Source organism: Geospiza fortis, unplaced genomic scaffold (assembly GCF_000277835.1).
Source record: "Geospiza fortis unplaced genomic scaffold, GeoFor_1.0 scaffold171, whole genome shotgun sequence".
NCBI classification, from domain to species: Eukaryota; Metazoa; Chordata; class Aves; order Passeriformes; family Thraupidae; genus Geospiza; species Geospiza fortis.
Genome location: NW_005054313.1, coordinates 2,392,242 through 2,402,199, shown reverse-complemented (window position 1 = coordinate 2,402,199; position 9,958 = coordinate 2,392,242). Strand labels below are relative to the sequence as shown.

The 9,958-nt window shown below is 39.6% G+C and overlaps 1 protein-coding gene across 3 annotated transcripts in view; it reads left to right on the top strand.

The window, feature by feature from the left end:
- Positions 1–9,958, top strand: part of ADAMTSL3 (ADAMTS like 3) — a 168,953-nt gene that overhangs the window by 97,264 nt on the left and 61,731 nt on the right. For all 3 annotated transcript variants that reach the window (XR_004081612.1, XM_031055984.1, XM_031055983.1), the window contains exon 7: positions 6,806–6,880. Coding sequence is in view for 2 of the 3 variants with exons in the window: in XM_031055984.1 (XP_030911844.1) it covers positions 6,806–6,880 (75 nt within the window). In the remaining variant the exon portion in view is untranslated. The remainder of the gene's footprint in view (positions 1–6,805; positions 6,881–9,958) is intronic.

The window sequence follows — 9,958 nt, the reverse complement described above, 5'->3', positions numbered from 1 at the left end:
TGAAGGTCAGCTGGAATTGAAGGCATTTGTGTTGTCTATTCCAGCTTTACAGCACCAGAGATTCTGCTGGAGAAGGATGATCCCTGGGGACACCATAGCTAGTTCTAAGGCAGCCCAAATAAACTTTTTGGATTGGTGACTCTGATTGGATAGTTCATGATAAGTGAAATAAAAAGTTTCACATTTAATTGCTGCTTAGGACGGAACTACAGTAAAGACAAAGTGATAAAGGGGATCTGGTTTTGAAACTGTCAGTTTATGACAGAAAATATTAATTTCACTTGTGGTGTTCTGGCTCAGGTAAGGCTGACTAGAACTGACATCACTTGGTGGAAGCTCTCCCATTGCCTTGAAAATTCTGAAGAATGCCCATGGTTCATTGTTTCCTCTGTTATAACTCAGTGTCTCCTTAAGAGTCCTTTAAAATTAAAGACCAAGAAAGACTATTCTGAGGAAAGATGTCAGTTTTGCCAAGTTTTGGGTTTATCTTGCACTGCAGTAGGCTGGATGATATGAATGAATTACCACTGGCATAAGCAAAACAGTCCACATGATACTAAATTCAGAACTTGATGTTTTTCTTGGTTATTGTGATGGTGCCAAAATATATTTTGGGTCAAGTTGTTCAGCACTATGCAATGAGTTCCATATAATCATCCTGTGTGTGAATGAAATGTGGAAATAAAGCCATCCTTTCTTTGTGGTAAAATGTCAGTGGAGGGAGGCACATTATCTTCCAAAGAGCCATTTGGAAGCTTTCAGAATAGTGTTGAGAAAATATCGACACATGACAGAAATGTATTTAAGAGGGAGCTTAAGGCTGTGAGCAGGATGTAAATTTTACTGTTCAATGAAGCAAATTAAAAAACTGGAAGGAAAGCAAGAGCCAAGGATTTTAGTATAAAAAAGAGGCATAAGGGAAAATAAAGTGCTTGGTTATCTTAGCCTTTATTTTAAAACAAAGAAATTTAGGCATTAATAGCAAATGATTTCTCATGAAGGACTAATTTTGTTTTATCATCTTTTTTGATATGTTTTTACATTAAATTAATGTCTTTGATCAGAAAGTTAAACAGCAGTGAAAGGGAGCTTACTGTTTTGCAAATATGAAAGGAACAATTGTTTCAAAAGTTTATTTTTTCCACTAACACTTAATTGCCTTTGAAAGACAAAGTAAGTTAAACTTCTGTCAGCAAGCCAGATTCTAACATTCTGGTAAAATGATTAAAGGTTTGACTAACGATATTCAAACAAAAAGTGTAATAAGTTGTAAAATGTACCATCCCACTGGGAAATGAGATATCATGGGCCTGAAGTTTCTAGTACTAAATGCATGGAACTCCCATTAACTCTACTGCACTTTGTGCACATGGAAAAATGGTAGGATTGGGCCCTCATATCTCCTTTCTCTACCATTGTTGGCGAGAAATGGTAGAAAAATGTTCTGGTTCTGATACCAACAAAGAAGACAAGATGCTGGTTCAGTGTGGGGTGAAGTTGAAGGTGTGGACTTGTCCCATTCTGGTTTTATTTGATTCCCAAATTGCAAGATACTTGCAAGTTTTGCCTTTCTTAATGTTTTGCTAAAGAGCTTCTTATAAAAGCTTTCACTGGTGATGGCTTTGTAACAGTTTGAATTTCCTTTTGCCATGTGCTTTATTTCCTGTGGCACTTGTGTAATATACCATTGGTCACTTCTTCTCACATGATGTATGCCACCATCCCCGAGATTGCTTAACCAAAAACCTAATTTCACTTTGGTCATTTATCTAAACAGAGGCCCTTGGCACAATTCCCTCTTCTGTGTCATCAGCCAGCTCAACTTTGTGACAACTTCTTGCCTCATGTTATTTTCCGTCTTTGAAATAAATATACATGGAGCTAGCAACCCCAATTGTCAAGGTTGCCTGATACTTCATTTTATATGAAGGATTATTTTCCAAAATTAGACAGTTGTGTCAGTAACTTCTCATGCCAGGTGCTATGTGTTTTGGAGAAAATTCAGCCAAAACAGCTCAGCATATTCCAAGGACACAGAGGAGAAAAACATGTTGTTTCCCACTGTCAAAACATTCTTGAAACCTTTTATTTAATATGTCTTAAAATCCCCCCATTGTTGGACTTGATCACAGATCAGGGATTTGAAATTTGGCAGGCAATGATCTTCTGGTCATGGATAAGTCTTTTGCAATGTCTGTGAACATCAACACATATTTTACTACAACTTTTACAAAAATCCCCAACCTTTTCCTTCAGTTTCTGTGGAATCTTCTTGGATGTTAACAGCTGAAATTTCTGAAAACTTATCCTTTCAAGTGTTCTCTAGCTTGTTACAAGTCCTGACTGCAAACAGATTGCATGTGTGTAGCCTCCTTAGAATACATTAACGTGTTGCTCTTCCAGAAATAAGCTATTACAGTTTTTCCTTGAGGTTGCTCTGGCTTTTTGCTTTACTGCAGTGTGGACCAGGTGCCATGGCATGAACTCTCTGATGCCTCCTACCTCACATTCAGGCATTCAGAAGAGATTTTTGTGGAGAGCTTCCAATCTCATGGGCTTCAGACTTATGACAGGGAATTATGAGATCACATGAGAAGAGGGAAAGATGAGATGAGTTGAGCAGGAAAATTTGCCATTAGTTCATGCAGTGAAGGAAAGGCAGATGTGAGAAGGTGGGTGGAGGTTGTGGGACTGGCTGTACAGACACACTGAGTCAAGGAAAGAGGAAGAGAAGACTGAGATTAGATAAGGAATCTGGGTGGGAGATGGAGTGAAAAACACTTGGAGAGGAAGGGGGAAAATCAACTATCTGTAGAGCCAGAAGAGGGAATTGGGACTGGTTTGGCAGGAAAACTGTGTGTGGGGAGGGATAGGATGCCAGTGCATTAGTGTTCCAGTATGGATAAGGAGCACTTTTTTTGACGCAAATTTTACCATGGCCCTAAAATACTGTTCATCAGTTCACACCACAGAGTGGTCTTGGAGAGCATAAATTGGAATTTTTTTGGGTGAAGCTAAACCAGAAGATGTGTCCCAGAAAATCACCTGATGTTCTCCAGCAGCTATAGGATATCCAGTCCATGGAATCAGACTAGAATTAGTCCCAACGAGGCACCTGCATTTTTGTAGTCTTCAGCACCAACTGGCTCAGTCTAGACATACCTTTACTTTGGTTGGTTTACCTGGGGCCGTTACAGATAATATGAATCTTCCTTCTGTAATTTCATGGTCCCTTTTGTCTTGAAGAAATTTCTTAGTAAGAACATTGGCTATTTCATGACTTATTTTGTACTGCATTTCCTTAAGATCCATTCTCTTGAGGGGCTGTTTACTGCATGTTTTTTATGTTTTCTCCAGTGCATGTATTGGGGTTTGCTTTCATTGGGCAGGTGAGACAAAGCCCAGCAGAAATGCCTTCTGGAATTATGCCTGATGCCAGAGTGGATGAGGGAAGCCACTGCAATAAGGTTCCAAATATTTGAGAATTTTAGTTCCTGTGTGCTGTAGTTGTTCCTGGATTACTGTTTGTATTTTGAGAGCACAAAGGTCTTCGATCAGAACCAGGGAGCCAGCAAATAAGTTCTGAGCAAATACATAGATGGAAACACGTTTTATAGACCTGAAATAAACCTCTGGCCTGCTATAAGAGGAGAGAGGGAAAAATCCCAACTGGCCCATATGTGAAACAGTAAATGGGTCCACCATGGCCCACATGGAAAAATAAATAAAACCTGCTGAATTGGATTGAGTTTAGGAATGTGACTCCTTTATTTTGATCCTGGGGATTAGCTCCCAGTCTTACCATAGCAGGGAGTCTGATCTTGCTCTCATTGAGATCCAAAATCTAAATCCACATTAACACCATAGAAACAGGATCAAACCTTGACATCTAAAGTAAAGTAATCCAGGAGCTTAATCAGCAAATGCTATGTTGTGTGCACACATTTGCTGAGAGAGTCTCTGGGTGAGAGTGGAGGGTGATGACTCCATGTGCTGCTGGGAATGCCTGTCCTGAAAGCAGGGTTAGAATAGAGAGACAATATCTCACCTGCTTCTCAGTTTTTAGGGTGAGACTTAATCTGACCTCATATGTTAGAGTCTGGTGTTTCTGCATGTTCCAGATGATTTTGGGGTAATTTGTTTTCATCTTTAGACAAAGGTCAGCAATTAACTTTCAAAGAAATACTGTAAGGAGGAAAAAAAATTTAATCAAAAATTCTCAGTATGGATTTCAGGGTAGCAATTTCCCCTTATGTTTTTGTAAGAGTTCACTGCTTTTAGCAGTGTGGACCCTACTGATTTAATGGGAAATGTACAGCATAACCATTTTAAATGGGTTTACAGAGCCTTGTGTTTCTTTAAGAATATGAATTACATTCAACTGAGAACCAGAGACCTTTGGAATATATAATTTTTTAGGAGCCAGACCTGGACAACCTTAACTATTGTTTCAAAGCTGTCCCAAGGAGAAGGAGGAGTCCCTTATGGTCAGTTCTGTCCCATTTCTTCCAAACCCTCATCTCTGTTCAGAAGTCCAAAAATCTCACATTTATTTTTTCCTGTAATTTACTTCATCTCAAGGAAAGACTGCCCTAGGTCATGATTATCTCAGTCAGGTTACAAAAATCTCCTGCTGTCAGACTTCTTGACAGGTCTGTGGGCTGCAGAGGTTGCCTGCTGCTGCTGTGGTGGTGAGCTCAGTCATCCCTAATGCAAATAAAACACTTTCTGCTAATATTGTCTCTGCTGCAGAGAAATACCAAATTTAGCACCCCCATGAGACTTTTGGACCATATCAGAGAGTGCTTGGGTGAGGGTGGAATGTCTGTAGTACTGCTAAAGGAATGTGAGGCATCCTGGAAAGGGATCTGCAGGGTCTGCCGGGGCCAGCGGAGCTGCCTGTGGGGAGGCGCAGGAAGCTCAGCAGATCGACCCTGTTGTTCTCCAGAGGAGCAGTGCTGCACATGTGTGCACATCTGCAAAGCCAGCCTGTGTCCCTGCAGCACGGGCTGCCCTCAGCTCCGCTTCAGAGCAGCAGCTCATGCGTTCTGAGCTGGTCATCATCTGACTTTATTGGAGGTTTTGTGCTGAGACTGACCCTTGGTTGTTATCAGGATGGGATTCAATTCCCGACCAAGTAAGCACAGATGGGCCCCTCAAACCTGCTTTCTGTCAAATACTGCCGAGCACATGTGAATTCAGTAGTTATTTCCTTACTTTAAAGATATGCACACCCACTACCTCCTGGCTATCTTTGGCAATTCCTCTGATGAAAAACCAAGATGCAAAAAGATATTAAGTGGTTCAGTAGTTAATGTTTTTTCCAGGACTCCTTAGTTGTATTATTGTTTTACTGTAGTATTTTTCACTCTGGTGGAATACACAAGAATGAAATTAATAAAGCTCATATTTTATTACATCCAAAATAAATTGTTATATTTAAATGTCCTTCCTAGAAATTGACGATATAAAAACTGTAACATAAGAAGGTGTTTATTTCAGAAAAAATAATTGCAGTATTTGCTTGAAGTATTCTGAACATTTGGCAGGAAATCATACTTATGCTAAGGAGATGTAAACCAGAAGCTGATAATTTAGCATCTACTATAAAGGGGTCCAGTTTGAAGTGGAAAGAAACCTTTTTAAACTATTTTTTTACTTAAAACGAAACTATTCTTCCTCTAAATATTTTATGGGTAATTCTGGAGCCAGTGTATCACTGACTTTCAACACACATTTCATTTTGAATCTGTAAAAAGGAACTTCCTCTGCAGCAGCCACTGAATGTGCATTAGTTTCATCACCAAGCAGAGCATCTTGTGCAGGGTGCAGCTGCAGAGGACACGTGTGGCAGGGCCTGCCTTGCAGAAGAGATGCAGTTGGGCCATGATGGAAATGAGTGACAGCTCCTTGGATGCTGCTCTCTTCCTTTTGTGGATATCCCTGTGGATATCCCTTTTCTGAGAGCACTGCTTTTGTTGGCATGAGGGTCTCTAGCCTGTTGGTTTGACTGGTAACTCAGTTTGCTCGGGCAAATCACAGATTTCCTACATTTGAAATGAGAAGTAATAACTTTCTGCCTTTGTAAAATGCACTGAAGTAAGTGTGTTGCACATTATTATATGAAGAGGCCTTTCAGGCAGCCAAAAGCTGTTTTGTATTGATATGTCCTGTTGGGGGCTGGTTTGGTTTATAGTTCATTTTAAATTGAGCCTCTTACTGGAAGAAATGATCTTATATGGTAAGTTAGATGCAGACACCGTTATAACATATACCTTATAGCTATTATATATTTGCTCTTAACTGGTCTGTAATTGGTTAAGGGTTAGTGTTAAGTAGATGATTTATTTCCTGTAAGTCCTGCCACTTATTAAAGTTGTGACCTGCAGCAGGAAATGAGGTGTGGGCAAAATGAGACTGAACAGCTGCAGATTTTTGTAAGGGGGAAGGACTACTTAGCAGATTCCTTATGTCAATTCAGTGATTAGAAAATAAAACTAGGACAACAGAGTGTAAATATGTTCCTAATACACTACTGACATTTCAGTTGTTATTGGTAATAGCAAATTATTTTCCAAGAGAAAGCAAGATTTACAAGTCCATTTGTAGGTCTTAATAGTTGCATGACATGTCAAACAGACTCAGTACACTGTACTTAATAAAATAATATATTATTTTTAATAGAAAAACTGTGAAAGCTGTGAAATATTTTCTTAGACACATTTGAGGGTTTTCAGTCTAATTATGTGATGTACAAATTCCCTGATGAAAGATAATTTCTAAACCAGTTCTTTAATGTTTGTAGGGGAAGAAACTGTGATTGCTGTACCACATGGGAGTCGCAGTGTGAGAATCGCCCTGAAAGGACCAGCACACCTTGGTATGACTGAGCTGTTTTATGTATTTATACATAGGCAGAAGATAAAAACAGAACCTTGTAACTGAACTCATCCAAACTTTGGAAAATATGGGTAAGATCATGACCTCGATACCTTGATTCCTCTTCCCATCTTTAATATCCAGCCTGGAGATAATCCTAGGGAAGACTGGAAAGTTTACTTGGTAAAAAGAAATAGAATTCATGGAGGTGGTTTCTATTCCTTCCATTTAAACCAATATAAGGCATCTCAAATACAGTACACTCTTAAACAACACCAAAAATACCAACTTCCAGAGGATTATGTGAACCAACATCCCTTGCATAACTCAGCACCAGATTTCTGTTGTAGGCTCTGACAAGTGATCTAGGAACAAATGAAGTTGGGTGAATGACTACAGAAGTCCTGCTTCCATGTAGTTCTTTTAGTCATTATACATCACCAATGAGAAACAGTTTGTTATTCTGTAAGGCAGTTGTTTTCCAATATTTTCTTATAAGGCTGATGGCAGTATTTATGGCAATTTCCTTATCCATAGGCCTAGTTTGCCTGGAGAATTCATGGTTTCAATTCAATGGTAAGTGAATACTAAGCAATGAGATAAACTATTCATTTAACTTCGAACAATTTTTTATCCAGATGTGGTTTGGATCATAGAAATAAAAAGAACTTAAGCTCTGAGATATGTAAACAGAAGTAAAAAATGCATTTTATTTGAAAATTGCTCATCAGTTTGTTTGCTTTCAAAAATATATTGTCACATCCCTTCAAAGAAAAAAACTGAAATAAAACTCCCTCTTCAGAACAGCTCCAGGGTGACAATAACTCTAGATATACTACTTATATTAAGAAAGTACAAAGCTGATTTTATATTGAAATAAATACTATTCCTTTAAAACTGTTGAGGGGATGTGTGATGGAGTGATCCTGACCAGTTCAGGTCAGGACTCTTGGACTTTCTTAAGTAGTTCTGCAGAAGGAAGTTGTTGTTTCAGCTTTGTATGAGGAAAAAGTACTAGATTGAGTGGCTCTTGGGGGATTTCTGGAAAGCTCCTGAGGAATGCAGCAGCAGCTCAGTAACTGAGTACAGAGTGCTCCTGGCTTCCTACCCAGGGTGGTTCTGTAAAGAAGCTGTGGCTTGGCATCACCTTTGTTAGTTCACTCTCTAGCTGGACAGGAATTGTGAAATGTTCCCTTAACCACTTCCACCAGCACATCTGTTTGCAAATCTGCAAGGATTTAGACATTTTTTTACCTAAAATTAAAACTGCAGAGGTAAAAAACAACTGAGAGCTGTGGTGGGGAGGGAGGTGAGAATTGCTTCTGGCTTCATAGCCAGGTCTCCAAGAGCTGATGCTCTGGAGCAGCTTCTCCACCTTCCCACTGTACGTGTTCCTGGGTGTTTGTCACTTAACAGAAGATACCAAATGATCCTTTCCTGCAACTACATCAACTTTTGTGTGGGTGTACTGGTAGAATTAAAGCCAGAATTTAAAAAAATCATCTACTATTACAGGTTCCATTTGTCAGAGATGTTTTTCCTGGCTTGCAATGAGTTGAATTTAACAGGTGAAGCAGGGACTACTTATTGTTAAAGTTTTATACTGCCTCCTGTCGCCAGTATATATTTGTCCTTCAAGTAGAGTCAGCAGCAATAGCAAAAACTTGAAGAGCACTATGGAGTGTCTGGCACTTTTCCCTTCATCTTGTGTTCAGTGGGGCTTCATCCTGGGTTTATGATCTGGTCTTGTTCCAGGAAAGCACAACTGCTGGACTAATCAAAAATGGAAATGTGGTTGGAGATGTAGCACATAACAGATTTGAAACAAATGCTCTGAGCATTGTTTTGCAACCTGCAGTTAGTGTTTGAGCAAGGACTGCTTTTCTTTGTAGCTGGTTAGAATAAGTGCTTTGTTGGTGTCTTTGGACACTTGAAAACAGGCAGCAGATTCATCAAGATGTTACTTTGGGTTTTTAACAAATATGGCCCCTCTGTACTTCTGCCTGCTAGGGTTTGGTGAAAGATTTGGTGGAAAATAACCAAGTAATTAGCACAAAAATGGGTCTGAATAAAATGTTTCATTGTGTTGGCTTTGTTTTTGATTTGGACTGTATCATGGCTTTTCTAGTAGTTGTTTTAAGAGCATTAGAATCAAAAGTAAGCCTGAAAGTTCCCTGAAATTAATCCTCCAGCAGAAGAAACAGGAAAACCAGAAGCTAATATTTTTACAAGTGGCTAATGCTAGATAACTGAGTTCGTGAACTTAGGGAGGTTAAACGTTACTGAAAGGAACTGAAATGTTTTTCTTTTTGTCAATTTTTTCTCTGCTCACAGAGATTTGCATCATGTGACAGCCTTTAGCTGTGGGTTTGTGCACTGCTCTGCCTTTGACAGATGCTCAGAGGAGCATGGTGTTGCTTTTGCTTGCATTTTGAGAAGAATGTTTTGTATTGTGCTACCTACAAATGAATCACAGAAAAGAAGCAGCTTTTGGACAGCACCATACTTGCTCCTTATTGCACTGAGAGCAGGAGCAGTTTTCCTGGGAACTCCTTCATGCACAGGGAGGTTCCTGCAGTGGGTTTCCTGCTCCTTCCTGCCACCAGGAGAATGGGGGTATTCTGCTGGGCAAGGCATTTGCCATTTTTGTCAAAGGAAGGAAAGTAACTAAACACAGATAGTTACAGGTCTTTGGCGCTGGTGATTGTCCTGCTAGGCACAGAAACAGGTGAGCACTCAAGAGAATTCCCTGTCCATGTTACTCTTCACATCTGGAGTCTCGAGGAATTGATTTAAGATGGGCAAGCTTACTCCTGAAGTCAAACTTCCCAGGTCTTTAGTATAACAGGACTCTGCAGAACAAAGAAACATTTGGTGAATTGTTTTCTTGTCATGAAACCAGCTGATCAAACGTGTGTTCTCAGTTACTTCTCTGAAAGCAATAAATGAAGTTTTGAGGAAGGAATTCCTCCCCAATAAACATCATTATGTTATTTATGCGTTAAATACACCAAGTGCTTCATGTCTCTCTGTTTTGGAAGCCTGTGATGACAAGCACTAGGTACGACTGAGCAGGAAT